General features: G+C 33.2%; 2 protein-coding genes across 2 annotated transcripts in view; both read left to right on the forward strand.

Moving 5' to 3' along the window:
• Positions 1-856: 856 nt before the first annotated feature.
• On the forward strand, positions 857-7226 carry LOC132716213 (uncharacterized). Its single transcript, XM_060699429.1, has 7 exons — positions 857-921; positions 1696-1776; positions 4197-4376; positions 4879-5017; positions 5827-5968; positions 6274-6425; positions 6790-7226. Exons 3-7 carry the CDS (start codon positions 4211-4213, stop codon positions 6821-6823), a joined length of 633 nt encoding a protein of 210 aa, XP_060555412.1. The 5' UTR covers positions 857-921; positions 1696-1776; positions 4197-4210; the 3' UTR covers positions 6824-7226.
• A 4101-nt stretch (positions 7227-11327) lies between these two features.
• Positions 11328-18385, forward strand: part of LOC132716214 (heme transporter FLVCR2-like) — a 35411-nt gene continuing 28353 nt past the window's right edge. The window contains exons 1-2 of the mRNA XM_060699430.1: positions 11328-12242; positions 16903-17489. Of these exons, the coding sequence (XP_060555413.1) occupies positions 12239-12242; positions 16903-17489 (591 nt within the window). The 5' untranslated portion in view covers positions 11328-12238. The remainder of the gene's footprint in view (positions 12243-16902; positions 17490-18385) is intronic.

Below are 18385 nucleotides of genomic sequence, written 5' to 3' on the forward strand. Positions count from 1 at the left end.
GAAATGTATGCATGTACTAGGTACATGATAAATAACAAACAAATGCAAGTCTGTCCATATTTATTTTTTTTAACTGGAGAGTAAATGCAATTTGCAAAATCACTTCCACAATGTTGATTTCCACGTGACCCAAGCAAATGTGATACCCAAATTCAACTGTAATAACTCATATAATTAAAGAACAACTGGCAACAGTTTTGTGGTCTACCCTCGGAATGTATTGTCTAAACTGACGACCGTTATTTCAAAAAGCGCTCTGTACAAGTTACACAACGGCATGTCCGGCGAAAGTAACGTTTCCTGTCCCAACCAAAATGGACATTGGCTTCGAAACTTGCACACTTCTTCACCATCATGCCCCCAACGTGTACTCGGGGTAAAAAAGAAATTAAATACATGTCACATACATATCATAGGTCATTATGGTGTAATAGTCATGTATTAAAAAATGCAATTCAAAAAAATGTTCTCACTTAAAGGCAAATTAAGTACAAGTATCGGAAATAAAAGTGCAAACATGTGTTTTATAATGTAATAATTGAATTGGAACATGTAAGATGCGAGGCAATTGGTAAACGGGTAGTAAAATGTAAACAAATGAGTATTTTGACCTCCATACAAAATACTAAACCATTATAATGAACTAATTGGCAAAAAAAGGTGACACAGCTAATATATTACAGCCAAGAAGAAAAACTTTGGAAAATGTAAACAGGACATCAAAAATATAAAGCCTTTTGTAAAATATCATAATTGACAATAAATGGGCCTTTAAAAATATGGAAGTCGATGTCATGTCTAGAAAATGATGTGTTTTTCTTTTTTGTATTTCTCTTTTTTGAACCAAGAAATATCACCTAGGAATTTCTTTGAAGTTAAAACTCCGGATATATTTTTCATTCAACTTATCCTATCTACACAGTATGTTTTATATACATATTCATTTTAAGGTATTTTTGAATGCTTTTAACTTGGAAGTTACTACTTAACATTCAATTGCAAGGAGCGCTCCGTGCATTGAGTACTAGCTACTTATATATACATGTATATATAAATAAACATGCACGATTACACGTTTTTTTGTCATTATGACTTCTTGTCGAGAAATTCTTGCAATTTATTTTTTATAGTAGTGAAGTCTTTTTGGATGTAAAAGTCGATTTCAGGTATGGATTACTTTTGTTTCCTTTTGTTTAGACTCTTCTTCAAACAAATGAGAAAATTTGTCTTAACTGGGACATAATATGAGTATATTTAATTTAGATATCTCACTTAAAATAAAGCGTAAAATGTATCAGTTATGCTCTATTTTGTATGATTGAGAATGGGATGGGCGTATTGATAAAAAAACGTTTCTAACGATTTACTATCATTAATTTCAGAATAACCGATTTTGATCATTTTGATGAAGTTTTTGTAAAAATATTTGTATCCTTTCAAATAATAAAACGATACAAGTTATATCTTGAAATTTTAAGCATCAAACTTTATTTATATTCTATAAAACAACTTTTTTTCGAAATATAGAAATAAAAATAACATTCCACAACACTTGCCGCTTAACTCGTAACCAATTAATAAACCGTTCACATAGAAGCTTTATTACACACACAAAGGCTTATCAGCAGGGTGTAGGCTTATTACTCACCTGCGTTCTCTACCTGGAGTCTAATAATACCTATATTATCCTCACAGATCTCTGCATATTCCTACGCAGTTTCTTTCACATCTGGAATTCTTGGCTAAAACAACGTATTTTTCTTGGGAGAACTAAAGGTACGTGGAATTTCTTTCTTTGTGTTTTGTTAAAAATCTAGGTTATATTACGAAACGTTCTCATTCTATGTTTAACTAGAATTTCGTGAATTTTGTGATGATAATAATGACCGATATCTGAAAGGTTTTTGCACACTTTTTATTTAAATGAAACATTAGTAGAAGCAAAGATGTAGAAAAATTTTATATATGCCCTTTTTGTAGGATAATATCTTTTTGTTGCATAAAGGGGTCGTACTAGGGTACCGATGGGTCTAATGATCCAAATTTTTTAATTTGGGAAAAGAACCCAGGGGCTTGAAACTTTTTGATTTTTTATACCTTTGCGAAACACATGGATAGTGCCACCAAAGTAGTAGAAGGTTACGAACCCTTCATTAACTATTATAGACTCCTCTTATAATTAGTTACTAAGAACCATAGTGTTTGCTAAATTGTTTAAACAATCTTATTAAAAAAACCGTTAGTCACGCTTAATAAATTGAAATATATTTTACACATGTTCAGAGACATATAGTAATAAGATGTATAGTGTCTCTTGATTTAAACATATTGTTAATATTGCTCTTTTTTACACATTTATAACATATTATCATAATATAAACACAAAAGTAGCAAAATGGTTGAACCACGAGTCCTTACAACATCAGTAAACGGTTCTTCCCTGATACATGGAATTATCTAATAATAATAAGACCAGTGTCTCTGATATGTTTCTTGACTCTTAGATTGTTGTTTGTTTATTTTTAAGAAAGAATGTCTCGATATCGATACATACTGTTAATTTTTATCATTTTTCATTATTCTATAAAAAACACACCAGAGCGTTAAAGTTATGGAACGCCTTTCCTGTCCATATTTCTTACATAGTTGCATTGATGTTTAAAAAGTGGTATAATAATCACACTTACATTTTTAGCTCGACTTTTCTATGAAAAGGGGAGCTATCCTACTCGCCCCGGCGTCGGCGTCGGCGTCGGCGTTAGCGTTGGCGTCACACCTTGGTTAAGTTTTTCGTACCACCCCACTTTATTTCAGAAGTATTACAAGTATGGCTTTGAAACTTACCATACTTGTTCACCATCATAACCTCCATCTACAGACAAGAGTACATAACTCTGTCAAGGTTTTTGACAGAATTATGGCCCTTTTTTGACTTAGAAAGTGTATTGAGCTTGGTTAAGTTTTTTGTACCACCTCACTTTATTTCAAAACCATTGGAGGTATTGCTTTGAAACTGACCATACTTGTTTACCATCACGACCTTCATCAACAGACAAGAGGACATAACTCTGTCAAGGTTTTTGACAGAATTATGCCCCTTTTTGACTTAGAAAATACATTGAATATGGGTAAAATCCACTTATTGCCTTAACCCTTTGAGATATTGCTTTGAAACTTTTAATGCTATTTCACATCATTACCCCCATCTGTACGCAAGAGAAGGTAACTCTGTCAAGGATTTGTTTTAAAAATTAAGGCCTTTTATCGACTTAGAATCTTGGTTAAGTTTTTTAGTACCAGTCCACTTTTTGACTGAACTGTTTGAGATATTAATTTGAAAGTTGGAATACTTGTTTACAATCATGATTCCCAAACATGTCCAGGAGAAGGTAATTCTGTCAAAGATTTTATTTGAATTATGGCCCTTAACTGTCAATGTTTTGTATTATAGGCAAGCACTAAAAAACTTAAAAAATCTAAAAAAATTCATTCCTATCCACTTGTTCACTTTACCATAAATTATGTCATATAAACATTGCTGTAATATTCAAGGGTATCAAACAACTAGTTATTTTTCTCTTTTTGTACTTGAAATTAAAATCAGTAGTATATGCACATACAAAGTCAAATCTATATATTATGCTGATTGTACAAAAATATACTGCTTCCTTGGCATAGATTTCTTGAAAAATTATGTTATTATGTCATTTACCAAGGTGTTCTGAGTGACGTAAAAATACCTTATTCTCTCAAAGTGGGTTTAATACTATTAAATTTATTTAAGGCTCAACTCAGTTTTTTTTTCTTTCTTACCAGCCCTCTTTTGACTTAAACATTTCAAACTTTGCTGCAGTGTTCAAGGGTATCACACAATTCAGTAAAATAATTCTTCACTAAATATCTTAATGCTCATGGCCATTGTTCACTTTAAAAATACAGAGATTCTTGTATTGCCTTTTACTGCAAAAACTTTTTTTATTGGCAAGCAATAAAAAAGTCGAGCGCGCTGTCTTACGGACAGCTCTTGTTAATAAGTCATATTAAACTGCATTTGTATCTAGAATTACTAGAACATGACCACTAACATTGACTAAATCTATATTCTGTGAAATAACAATATACTAAATATACCCACGATTTTTGGTATTAATCTATGATCATATAAGATGTACATGTATATCTATTGTTCTTTGCAGAATACACAGTCACAATGCAGGTATTATTAATATTCGCCTGCATGCTCGCCAGTATTTGTGCTCAGCGAACTATGTACAGAGTCAGTAATTTTCCAGACCCCATTGATAGATTTGGAGCATGTGGAAGACCAAGGCCGTCATTCGTCTGCGACCCAAGTGGACAACTTCCGGCAAACGCTGGTAAGGAATAAATATACTCTATGTAAATAGAAATATACATGTAGAAAGGCAATGAATACTGTACAAATTAATAAGGGAAGGGTAGTGATCCTCACCCGATTATTTAATTATGATTCACGTTATGCTTGAGCACAGGGCCATCTTGCTCCCGATTATAATTCGAAACTCATTATAAATACATTATGTATGTGTCTGATTTTTTATTTACGATATGTCTGGATGAGAAATTTGGGGCAAACATTAACGTTTCTTGTTTGCCCTTTTCGCAGAGACTTATATTACATGCTTACTTGAATAAAGCTTTGTGCCTATTCAAAGAAAGTCACAAAGAAACAGGAAGTTGCGTAGTAATCATGCACTATGTTGCAGAGAGCTAAAAAGACTTTCAGAGCGAAATCAAATTTTAATTACAATAACATATATCTACAAAAACTTCAGAAATTTATTTATGGTGATTTTCGGCCTAAAATGCTAACTCTTCATTTATTTCGTAATGATACAGCTGACGTTATTGATGACGTAGTAAAGTCGATTTACAACGAGACAACGGTTCTTGGCTACGGTTCAATGGTATCACGTCGCAAGGGGTATATGATAATGGTAGCCGTCTTACCGAAAATGCAAAGATACTTTACTGTAAAGTAAGTATTAGTATATATATAATCATAGACGTAAATGCTATCCATACGTGACATGGACAACATTAAACGCATTCAGTATTATTTAGCATCAGACGTCCTTCTACTTTTTGTATCATAGCATTTCATTTTATAGTATCCAGTAATGAATCATGAATTAAAGATAAACTCATTGCTTTCCGTGTTAGATATTCGTTAAGAAAGCATTTATATGACTTTATTTGAATCTTCACTTCTCCTTGCCATACTGTAAATATGCTTATTTGTCTTTTCGAAGACACAGAAAAATGATGAACTCTAACGAACTTAAGACAAGTACCGGTTAATAATTTAACCTTTCTCATAAAGAAATAAGATGTACTGAACTTTAGTCATTTTCAGTCCGATCTGTATTTAATTAAAGTGGGGTCGAATGGATTGTCAGAAAAACAGGCATTTCGACAAATAAAGTGATATATTAGTACAATTCAACTTTTTGAAAGTGGCCCTTTGTAGAGCAAAATATTTTAGAACAACAACTTTACAAAAGAGCCAATTTCTCTAGAACAACATCAAAAGCTTTGTCTCCAAAACGGCATTTTTCTGCAGAGGTTGAACAATAAAACACTGTTGCCAATGGACTGTAGAAATTATTTTCCATTTTTAACAACATTAAGTACATATTTACAATGTAATTCATTTCAAATATTGGATTGATTCATTATTAAAGTTTCTATGAATCGCTTCTACGAAGGACAAGTAGTCGAAAAAAGGCCTAGGTGACATTTAAGCGAAAGTTGTTGTTGTTTTTCACGACATACTTTCATTTTCAGTACCACAGGATACAGTATGCAGACGAGATATCGTGAGGCCCAATATTTCAGTTACTACCTTGGTCAGGCCAGTAAATGGGGCAAACATTCTTCAAAGTTGAACGAAATGGTCATCATACTTTACTCGGCAGATGACGGCGTCGTAAGTATTTTTGAATCTCTTGACGAGAGCCTGTGTCCGAACAAATTTTTCCCTTTTCTTCTTATCGTACTTACTTTAATATGTGTTCAATAAATCGTATAAATAAATAGGACAAGTAGTGCATTTTTGTAGAAGTTGGCACCGAAGTGTAGTAATGACTTTGTTGGTTGAATCATAATCCTTATCAACGGGCGAGAAATTGCGATTGTCCCCTGTACACTTAAATTCTCTTAATGAAATGGATATCATCGTGGAAAATTTGAAAATAGAAAATTGTTAACACTTGTACACCTTTCCTCATTCAGTTATACACATCAACGCAGCCAGTGGCGCGAAAACTGTTGACAGACGAGAAAGTACGGGATACTGTTATGGAAGCTTTGACCTATCACTACCCATTTAACGCAAGTAAGCGAAGGACAGCAGAAACCATCGAATTTATGGTCAGAAAGTACGGGTAAGTGATATATACAAAAATACGAAGTATGATTGGTGGTGCGAAGGGAGACCACTGGGCAGGAATTCACTTTCAATCTCATGCAGTAATCTCCCCTTACAGGATTAGCTCCATTTGTATAGTTGGTACACTGCATCAAATCAAGAAATTTCTAGTTATTATCTCATCATAGTACTACTTTCCGCTACTATAAACGATTTCTTTGGAATAAGGCTGCAAACTGAGGCTCCTTGTTCATCATTTTCGCTTAAAAATTACATAATATCCACTTAAATATATTTTAATGAGTCAGCAAAAACGGTGACTATTAATAAACGGATAGTAAATACAGTTCAAAATTTTATATTTCGTTTTCATTTTTCAGTGACTTACTGCGAGCTGATTTACCAACAGCTTAGAAAGATATAATCATCTTTGAGGCTCTTCACTTCGCACAGCAGACAAAAGCTTTTAATAATTAATACGCGCTGATCCTGGAACTATTTTTTTCTAACGCTCTCATGGATGGATGGATTCCTGTTGATCATAATGAGTATGGCGTGAAAATGATGACCAGTGAAGAGACCATCCTATTGTTCGCCTGTGATACGCTTGTCTTGAGTGAAAAACAATGGATGAATGAAATAATATAAACTTTCTTTACATTATTTTGAATCATTTCAAAATGCCTGTGAGCACATTATATATCGATTTAATATTTCTTCTAGTAAGAGTACATAGTCAACTTTATATTTTATTCATTATTGACTAAATAATATATTTCTGAGTGGCTGATATTTCTAAATAAATCTTAGAAAAGAAGTGTGATTTTTCGTTCGTAACGGTTTACATCCCAGTTCACCGGAAGTATTGGATATACACTTGTAATGTGATCTCTGCACAATTAAGTTATTTATGCCATTCTCATGTCATGTCAGACATTGTTACTAAGAAAGTTTGGAAGTGCGAAACTGTTGTTCATGAAATAAATTACAACAAAAAACAACAAAAACCTACAGATTATAGAAAGCTATCAATCAGCTATATGCTGTCTCATTTTCGAATAGTTCGAGATAAGTTTCTTACATTTGAGATACGTATAATGTTATTGCAAAACATGAAATAATTGCCAACTGTATGCGAAGGTCACACTCTATGAGGAAAGGTTGGTAAATATTTCTACTTCCTGTGGAGATTGGATTTTTTGTCCTTTTCCGCTTAAACGGTCATTTACGGTTAATTAAATTGAAAATTTCAAACTTCCGGTGTCGGAAATAATTTTCTCTTTCCGTGATATGTTTAATGCATTTGAAGTCACTGAAGGTTTTTGACATTCATGAAGCGACTGGAAATATGTTTTTTACGATTTTGTACCATTTGATAAAGATGATTTGCTCAATTCTTTTCTTTTTTCCAGAACTATCATTTAATATTTCAAAATGAGGCCAAAATAAACAAATCGCTTTTACTTTTAAGTCAGATATTTTGAGACCTTAACTTCCAATGTTATTTATAGCATTTACTTTAATTCAGATTTTAAATATGCACAAGTGAGAGAAAAGATTTGCACATGCATACAGAAAAAAAATGCGATCGATAGTCGGTGACATTTCAAGTTACAAACATGAAAATAAGAAGAAAATAAGTAAATCTATTGAATACTGTTTCCTTTTCTCACGTTTAAAAGTCTATAATCGATTGACATGATTACGTATATAACATTTCTACTTGTTTCTAAATTATGTGAAAATAATGACATTAACCAAAAGTTTTGAGACAAAATCTGTTAATTTGGCTAGCTATTCATTGAATATAGGACTTTCCATAGTTGATTTAGGCTTAATTTGATAAAATTTGATAAAACCATATGCGAGTAAATCTATTAGAGGACAGTTTGATATAACGGGAACATACATCGGTCTGGCTATGGGCTTAAAACATTATTTATTAAAGCTCGATTGAAAAAAAAAAAAAAAAAAAAAAATAGAAACATGGTCGTGGCCCTAGTAGGAATCTGTAAGATTGGCAGATGAGTATGAATCACCCTTACCCTGCTAAAAATGAAAGCGAAGCGATTAATCTTTGACCCAAGCATAGAGCCAGATCAGCCTGTAAATCCACGCAGTCTGACCAGGCTCAATACCGTTTGTTGGCTGACCAGCTTCATATTTTCATCTTAATATACCCAAAGTTGGGCATGGAAATGCAAGTTGAAATGTTCAGAAGGCTAAATGTTAATTACTGCCACTTTTTTGTATATAAGATTGTTATTGTTGGGTATGTAAATGCGATATGTGAACATGTGTACATATTTTGTATCATGATATGATTGTCCTAGGTCATCATATATACTGAATAGTACTCTATATAATGTTATAATGTAGTATAACTTTTGACTGTTTACAATACCTAATTTGAATATTTCAAGATTCAATATCATGCACTATATTGAGGACTTTAATAATACCCCGGTCACATATTCACGGAATACGCCCACGGAAGAGCCACGGATTAATTCCGGCATCGTCCGTAGCTACCCGTACTGGTCAGTAGCTCTCCGTATTGTAACCGTAATCAATCGTAGTAGTCCTTGTATATCCGTAGCGATCCTTGACAATTTTTGAACATGCACAAAAATTTGTTACGGAAAACTCAACCGTAGCGTATCCGTACTAGTCCGTATTAATCCGTACTGATACGTACTGGTCCGTACGAAAACCGTACTAGTCCGTACTGATTCGTAGTCCACCAACTTGTCAAGGATTTCCACGGTTTTGTACGGAGAACTACGTATTTGTACGGTTACCCTACGTATAAGCTACGGTTTTAATACGGATTAATACGGCATTGTCACGGAAAGCCACGATCGTAATACGTTGTACTACGGAGAGGCAAGGATTAGCACGGTCTTATACGGTTTATTGCGTTGCAGCACGAAACGGTACGGAATGGTACGGTCCACCACTGTTTAGTACGGATGAATTAAGTATCATGTACTTTTTCAAGGGTATAAATACTACCTTCTTGTTAAAAAACAGACATATTTGCGGAAACATTTAATAAATGATAATTGCCATTTACTGGCTGCAACTATATATTGAAATGGCTCAGAATGCGGAGGCAGTGGTAGAGCTGCTTGATGACATACATAGAAGTAAATTTATATTAATATCGTACTACAATTCAAGTAATAGAATAACATTTAATGTTACATATTTTACAAACATTGGATCGTGAAATAAGAGTAAATATGTACATAAAACGAAGTGTCTCATAAGCCTCGGAGGCTGGCCCTTGAGTGATAATAAGATTAATTAACAAGCTTTTTACATATTTTTAAAACATAAACATCACGATAATTAATGTAATTGTAAGATGAACAGCAAATCTTAAAATTAAAAGAGAAGCAGTGTTGATCAACATTTTTCATTAATGATTACTAGTCCATATCTAATCAGGTAAGAGAAGACAGACGAGATGGTGGACTAGAGATGGGCTTTTACGAAGACCGCTTCAAGTTTAGTATGAGGCTCTCGTGGCCGAACTTTGTTGAGGATCCAGCGTCCTTCAAGAAATTCACTTTAATCGGACCTGATGTGTCTCGGGGGTCGGACGCGATTAGGCCGAGTCCTCTCCGCCAAAATCATTGAACTCTGCAATTCGTTTTCTAGGTGTTCCTTTCTTTTAAGGCATTTTGAAAATGAGCAAGCAAGAGGTTGTATACGGATGTATTAGGTCCGTATAGATCCGTGGCAATTCGTTCTTCTCCGTATCAATACGTTCTTCTCCGTATCAGACCGTACTTATTCGTACTAACCCGTGCTTATACCGTAGCAGACCGTAGTGTATCCGTAGTGCGTCCGTCCTGATTCGTGTCGCTCCGTATCAAACCGTGTCGATCCGTAACAATCCGTGTCTCTCCGGGGGCTTTTGGTGGTAAATCCGTCGGACTCCGTACTCATACCGTTGTGTGTCCGTACTGGAACCGTAGCGGACTACGAAATTTCACATTTCCGTAGTAATCCGTGAACGATTAGACCGTAGCTCTTCCGTGGCATTATCCGTGAATATGTGACCGGGGCATTAATCAGTAATTTAAGTCCGTGGATATACAATATACACGAATCATTATTAATGTGAAACAATGTACAGTGTGTATGCATAAAAAATTCTGAAGCAACGTCTGGGGATATGTTTACAGAAAATTGTGATTTATTTTTTGATAATTAACTTGATTAAAATAATGATTAATAAATTTATAGAAACTATGACATTTAAATATATACCGTTCTGTATTAGTTATTATCGCTGTCAAAATTTGAAAGGAAGTGAAATGTAGTCATTGAATATTCAAAAGAAGTTCGATATAAATGAAATTTTAAGTATGTATCGCATTCTACTTGATAATGTTATGATAAATATTAAAACGCTTACTTTTTTATTTTAGTGGGTGTTCACTTTTATGAAGGTTTAGCGGGTTTAAGTACACACGAATAGAGATTTATCTATTATACAAAATTGTATTTTGACATGAACATATTCATTATTATGCTTTCAAAAAATTATATCAATGGATATTTGTTTGCGTATGACGCAACACACGCGTTTTACGTCATGTTTTAAAAAAATCATGCTACGAGGAAGGTAGAATTTGAAGAATAACATCTTGTTTGTAAACACATAATATTACTAAATAAATAAATAGTGTAAACATCACCCAGAGACATCGAGGCGTAACCCTTTGAGTTACAAATGACTGATACATTCAAATATTAAATTGATATTCATCGATTGATCCAACAACTTGAAGTGATTTTTTTTTCTTTTTAGACACATGACAATAAGTATTTACAATATCATGAATATACTTGAATACAAAACATGTCTACGTGACATCACGCCGATACAACTATTCCAAATGTGTAACGGAGAGGTGATTGAAGTGGTAGTAGTTTTGTTACATTAATATCAAACTGTTAATCCGTCGAATGGTACTTAATGATTAATACCGTAAAACATTGTTAAGGCCCATATTCGCTTCCGTATTACATATTAAACGTTACTCAAAGGGAAATGTATTGATCGGAAAGCAAGTTTTCCCGGAGACAGTCAGGATGCTTCATGCAGGGACCTCAGACGAAATAGAATAAAATTCATATTAACGGGAAGTGTTTCCTTTTATTCCCATCTTACCAGTTTGTGAATGTTATTTTCTACTTAAATTTTGTGTACGAAATGTTGTTTTCCGTGCTTTTTATTCATAGATAAACCACTGGTACAGTATTGATTACGAAAAGAATCAGGGAATGTATAAATGAAGGGAAAATATCATAAAAAAGACCGCTCAATAATGTTAACACTTTCGGATAGGATTTAATCATATAGCTTAAGATATTTTTTCGCACGCGTGCGTTTGTTGTAAAAAAATGTGACGTTTATTTGAGAAAGATTTTGTTTTTTGTCTACTTTTTCTCTCTAACTGATCGCTCTGTTATAGTAATTGTTAAAGTCAATGTACAGTGTACAACGCATAGGATAATAACGCGTTATGTTTTCATTCTATCAAGGTTAAAGGTTGCGTAGGGAAGATTTATTACATACGCAAAATAAGAGAAAGAAAAAATATGAAGTTAATACTAAGAATGTTGGTAATGGAATGCATTAGTAACAAACAATTATTATTGTATAATTGTGACTAAGAGACTAAGTGCTAGCGCTTTTTAAACAAGTGACTTTGATTAATGTCGACCTGCCTGCTCCTTTCAAAAAGTACATTTTTGCAGACGACATTTGGCAGACGACGTTATTAAAAGGATACTTCTTCTAACGTAAACATGGGTAAGTGTTGTTGTTTTTTTATTGTTGTTGTTTGGTTTTTTGCTTTGTTTATATTTCATGTTTGTTTGTAAATTGTATGGGCGTTTTTATATTTATTCTTTTTTCTGTATATGTTTTACTATCATAGAACTCAAACCTTCACCATGGGTAAACGCATCTACCTTTTGTGCTTGCAAGAGATGAAATTAGTTATCAATAAATCGTACAGTGACTTTAAGTAATCAGTTTCTGAGCTCGCAATAAATCGTACAGTGATTGTAAGTAATAAGTTTCTGAGCTCGCAATAAATCATACATATTGAAATATATAGACTCGCAATAAATGATACAGTGATTTCGTTAACCCACTGTTTGTACACGCTGTTCTATATTTTTGCTATTATAATCGAAAAGAAAACACACGATGTCTAATATTAAATGGCATGATGCAATTATAATGTACAATTTAGTCAACCTGAAAAATAAAACTTCTTTCATCAACAGGCATCAAAGACTTGATATTTGTCTTTTCGTCAAAAAATTAGTCATTTCGTTACATATTATTTAACTTATTTGTAATTATCATGAGATTTATTTTATTTTATTTTTTTTTGGTTGGGGAGGGGGGTCTGGGGTGGGAGTGCGTCACGGGATGTGAGGCGGGAGGGGGATAATTTTTTGTACGGATATAATGACCAGTGTTATTTGTTGTTCTTCTCTCAAAACTTAATTGTAAATGGAGTGGCCGACTTTTAAGATTATTCACTTTACTTATGTTGACATTTTGCCTTTTATTTGACTTGATAAGCCTTCTACGATATCAATTATCTTGTAACCCTACCCGAATACTAAAGTTAGCACACTTTCAGTTTCATTTTAAAGTATTATATTTGTATAGTTTATCTGATTATGAAAATTGTTAAATTTTAGGCTAGAATAAGAAATTATCTTGTGTGTGGAAAAAATCAATGAGAGGGTTTAGTCACGGGGAGAAATTAGGCCTTTTTAATGGGAAAGTCGGTCATACATTGTACAAAACATGACTTGTATATACCAGTAATATGAAGAAGGGAAAGTCGGTCTTGATATATACATTGTACAAAACATGTATATACGAGTAAGAAATTTAAGAAGCGAGCGCACTGTGAAAAAGGTTTCTTAATATGCTTTTCTCAATGTTGATTATTTAAAAAATGTTATCCTATATAGATTTATCCTTCTATAGTAACATAACACGTTGGAATAAAGCGATAGCAAACAGACCGAAAAATATGGCTTATTGGCCGATGTATGTACAAGAAGTCATCTATTGCCCCATTTAACTACATTGAACAGGTAAAAGCCAGATTTAACCAGTTTGATTACAATTAATTGACCTTTCCTACGGATAAGGTCATCTTAATACCATACTAAATTTGCTGAGCTTTGTATTTGAATAAAAGAATTTAATATCAAAGTTCAAAAAATAAGCTACCAACAGTATATCGCCTGGTTTGATTGCACGGATGTGCTGGCTGGCCTTGTGGCAAAGGTTAATCACTTCCGGTTCCAGCGGGTTAAGAGTTTAGTCTGATTAGGCCGTAAGGACTTGCAGGGTGGGTGTCTCTTAACGCGCTGAACGTGTGTTTTACAGTTACGTTCATACTTATGAACTATTCATTTCTACACGTTTCAAACAATGCTTTTGTACATGTACGTGTTTCTAACAGATTTATACCCACTTCGACCAAGTGCATATAAACGTACTAGATCAGTATTAAAATTGACAAAGTTACAATTTTTTTGGTAAAGATTTACTTATTTATTGAAGAAATATTTTCATGTTTAGTACCTGCAGGAAATACAAATGTTTTAATAAATTTATTAGTTTCATCCCCATAATCATAATTTCAGTAAACCGTTCGTAACGTTTTACAAAATAATGTAGAAATTTGTACTATATATATGCATATTTTACGAATCAGTATTTTTACCCATTCTAAAGCAGTAAATAAAAGACAGATTATTTTTCTAAAAAAGCAACAAAAACCAGTACAATTAATTTGCATCATAAATCTGAAGGAAAATAAAAACAGCAATAAAAATATCTACACTAAACTGTCTAAAGTCGCAGATAAATGGTCGCTATTATTGTCTCACCGTTTCCGCAATTTATTGTCATTACATTTTGTATAACAAAGAAAGAATAAATAGTTAGATTTTCTAAATAAAATAAAGATATCCTTCGAAAATTTCGTGAAATATGAAATTGTTAAGTGACTTAAGTTACATAATAGAAATAATAAAACATTTATGAAGAAAAAGAAGTACAGTAAAATGCCACCAACTGAAACAAGAAAACAACATCAACATTACAAAAACAACAACAACAACAGCAGCAGCAGCAACAACAACAGCAGCAGCAACAGCAACAACAACAAACAAAAAAAAAAAAAAAAAAACAATAATAAGAAATAAACATGCTATTGAAATGAATTCTTTCCTTCAGAATTAAAATCAATACACATATACACATATTATATCCAAAAGACGCCGATTATTCGGAACACATGTCAATCATTCATAGTCCATATATCGGTCTTATCCGAAGTTTGATGGAAATGGCCGATTAGTTACGATCAGATGATTGGTTTCCATTTATTATCCTTTAAACTTTGAAATCTGTAAGAAATATAAGATAGAATTGTATGTTAACCTAAAGTCGTATTCTAGGGTTACATTTACTTACATATAGCACAATGAGAACTTCATGAAAAGATTTTAAAGTTTACATGATATTAAAATGTAACGAAAATTGGAAAGGTTTTAAGTAAGGACTAACTACATAACCAATTCTTGCATTTTGCACAAACACACAAATGTAAGTTAACTACATGACAGGGCTTGAAATGTTTGTTTTTTTTTTTCGAATTATTCGACAACTCCTTTTTTCCGGATAATTATTCTAATTTTGAAAAATGGCCAATAATTGAAAATCGTTGCAACGTCTTTCACTATAATAACGCAAAAAAATCGATTTTCAATTTATTTCTAAGAATATTTCTTAATTATCTTTTGCATAACTTTCTGTGTTTATGTGCCCCATGCAGTTATCTATAAAGAAATTCAAATTTTATGTTTTAAAGCTTTTTATTTGGACCTTAGTGGAGCTGCTTCAAAGTACGTTAACTAGAGCTCTGTCCTGTTTACATGGAACATTCACTGATTTATTTAGTACAGTCACTGATAATGCAGTTCACCTCTTGGCGTGTCATTCACCTGGCTGTGTTTTTTTTAAATAGCACATACATTTTGTTTCCTTTGTTTGGTTAAATAGTTTACCGTTTGGCATGCAAGAGAGTCAAAAAAATTTCTGATTGGGCAGAAATGCATAACTACTTACAATAAATAAATAAATAAATGAATGAATGAATGAATGAATGAATGAATGAATGAATGAATGAATGAATGAATGAATGAATGAATGAATGAATGAATTAATTAATTAATTAATTAATAATAAATAAATTTTTTGTCGATAACGACCTATTGTTCTTCAATTGTACATGAAATTTAAGCAAATTTTGTTTTTCTAAAGTTTAAAAATTGAACCAAAAGTGCCATTTTTGTTACAAATATTCTTATGTTATTTCAACTCCAATAATTACACTATAATTGCTATTGTTCAAAAATGAGCATTCGCCTTTATGCGCATGCGCAGTATTTTTGCCACGCATATAAGCAATAAGAAAATGACCTCTTATCATCTAATATATTGTAATGATATTAACATCTAAAATATGTACAAACTTAAGACTGTGATCGTTCACATATTTTATCATCCAATTATTATCTCTTAAGTCGTCAGGTCTATTTCTGTTATTACAATACGCGGTTCCTATAGGACAGGTGCTCCTTTCCCTAGCTTCCAAATTATTTATGTTTCTCATATTAAAAGTTTCACTAAGGAATTAAGATTTAGAATTTAAAAGTTTCACTAAGGAATTAAAATTTAGAATTTAGTAAACAGGTAACATATTTTTCTTTCTTAACAATATTCATGTACATGCATACGCAATGGTGAATCTTTTTCTTATTTCCCCGTCTGAGATTGTTATTTTTACTGAGTATTGCTTGTTCATTCATTTATGTTACTGGGAACTTTGCTAGTATCAGGCATTTCAGCCATTGATTTTGATTGGTATTCAGGTTGGTTCATATACAATAACAATATTATGGAATAGCAATCATCTCAATTCCAAGTATAGAACATAAGAATTGTTGTATCATAGTTTGGGGACCTTTCTGTTAAAAAAGTGTCAGAGTTAAATCGTATACATATACATGCACAGTGCGGTAACTGGAGTGCAGGTATCAGTTACCCGCACTCCAGATAATGCCAGTTGATTGGTTCATTTTTGCTGGGGTTTAATTTTGAAAACAGGGAACGTGCTGTCATGTTTGACTATGATACAAAAGAGAAAGAACACCAAAACACTCGGCAATCTGATTTATACTCGGGGGCTACGCCCCCTCGTACAAATCAGATAGCCTCGTGTTTCGGTGCTCTTTCTATTACTTAAACTTCACTCAATTTTCTGCAGTCTCCGCCATAATGATAATTAATAACAGTAGCTAAAATCTAGTTAATCGTTTGTTTCATACCATGTAATTAATATAATTATAAATTTCATCCTTGACAGGAGGGTTACTATCTTCTAAAACGAGCCGTCCAGAGAGCTCCTCTGCTGACAAGCTTCTTCCACCAGTCACGCCTACAGATTCTATACCACCAAGCAAAGCCACAATGGATGAACCCAGTATGGCGCCAAAAGAATACACGCGTAGATGGTTTATGCTGTTACTGTTTGTGGCATATTCGTTTAGCAATGCGTATCAATGGATTCATCTAAACATCATTGGTAATATTATAATGAAATATTACAACGAGAGTCTCCCGGAAGACTCTTTCCAACAAGAATCTGCGATAGACTGGCTTTCAATGATTTATATGTTAGTTTACATTCCCCTGATATTTCCTGCAACGTGGCTGCTTGACAAGAAAGGTCTGCGTTTGAATTTGATCTGCGGAGCGTTCCTAAACGCTTTAGGCGCTTGGATTAAATGCGCATGTTTATCAACTGACAGATTTCCGGTTCTTATGTTTGCCCAGACGCTTTGTGCCATTGCTCAGATATTCATTCTAGGAATTCCAGCTCGTCTTGCAGCTGTCTGGTTTGGTCCAAACCAAGTGTCAACCGCAACTTCTATAGGTGTCTTTGGCAATCAGGTAATTTGGAAGAGAATAACTATTTGATTCACTCATAATAGCAAAAAGAAGTAGTTATTTTTAAATAAACAATTGTTTCAAAAATATAACATCGTATTGAATTCACATCTTATTCTAAGGATTCATTCATGTCTCGTAAAATTCACGTTATTATTAAACAGGGCTTCGTAAATCTTAAATAAACACGTGTTATAGCGGGCCACATAATTCTTCTTTGTGTAACATTATGGTCGGGGGGGGGGCGCGCGGTTTCCTTTTTTCCGGGCCCTTGCGGTTTCCCAAAACGGGGGACCTCCCATCAGAAAACGGCCCCGGGAAAACCCTTTGGGGTTAAGTTCATATATGGGCGGGTAAAACCCCGGGACTTTTATAAATTTTTTTATTGGGAAGATTATTTTTCTTAGGTTTCATTTTCTTTGACAAATATAGTTGTGGCATTTGTCAGATATGGTAAAAACCTTGCACATTTTCCCCGCTTTATCTTTGCTTGATGAGGCAATCATAAAACTAAACAAGAATTGTGAAACAAAACAACTCATCTAGATACAGGCGGAAGTATCAAATAAAAAGACATGTCACTGAAAAATAATTTAGGATTAAGAATCAAAAATAAGAATACAAAAGCCCTTTTTGTATATTTACTGTTTAGTATTCCATTATTAATATATACACGTTGCGATTCCCAACTAAGTAAAATGGGTAAGGATTCAGGGTATAACATTTTAATGTCAGCTGTTCAACTCGAACACCATAATTTTAGATTGTTTGCCTGAGACACTTTCACGCGTAAGTTAAGCTAGTCATTTAATATCAGTATGCATTCATACTCCCCATTAAATTACAAATAAAACCATGCATGAGCATTCACTTTAACAGTAAATACATTAAAATAAGCC

The sequence above is a fragment of the Ruditapes philippinarum genome, unplaced genomic scaffold, assembly GCF_026571515.1.
Source record: "Ruditapes philippinarum isolate M1 unplaced genomic scaffold, ASM2657151v2 ctg863_1_1_1_1, whole genome shotgun sequence".
Classification (NCBI taxonomy): Eukaryota; Metazoa; Mollusca; class Bivalvia; order Venerida; family Veneridae; genus Ruditapes; species Ruditapes philippinarum.

Bases quoted from the DNA above. Each gene is read 5' to 3' on its own strand.
- LOC132716213 (XM_060699429.1), top strand. From the start codon at position 4,211: ATGCAGGTATTATTAATATTCGCCTGCATGCTCGCCAGTATTTGTGCT. The intron at 4,377-4,878 runs GTAAGGAATAAA...GTAATGATACAG, and splicing joins ACAACTTCCGGCAAACGCTG to CTGACGTTATTGATGACGTA. The intron at 5,969-6,273 runs GTAAGTATTTTT...TTCCTCATTCAG, and splicing joins ACTCGGCAGATGACGGCGTC to TTATACACATCAACGCAGCC.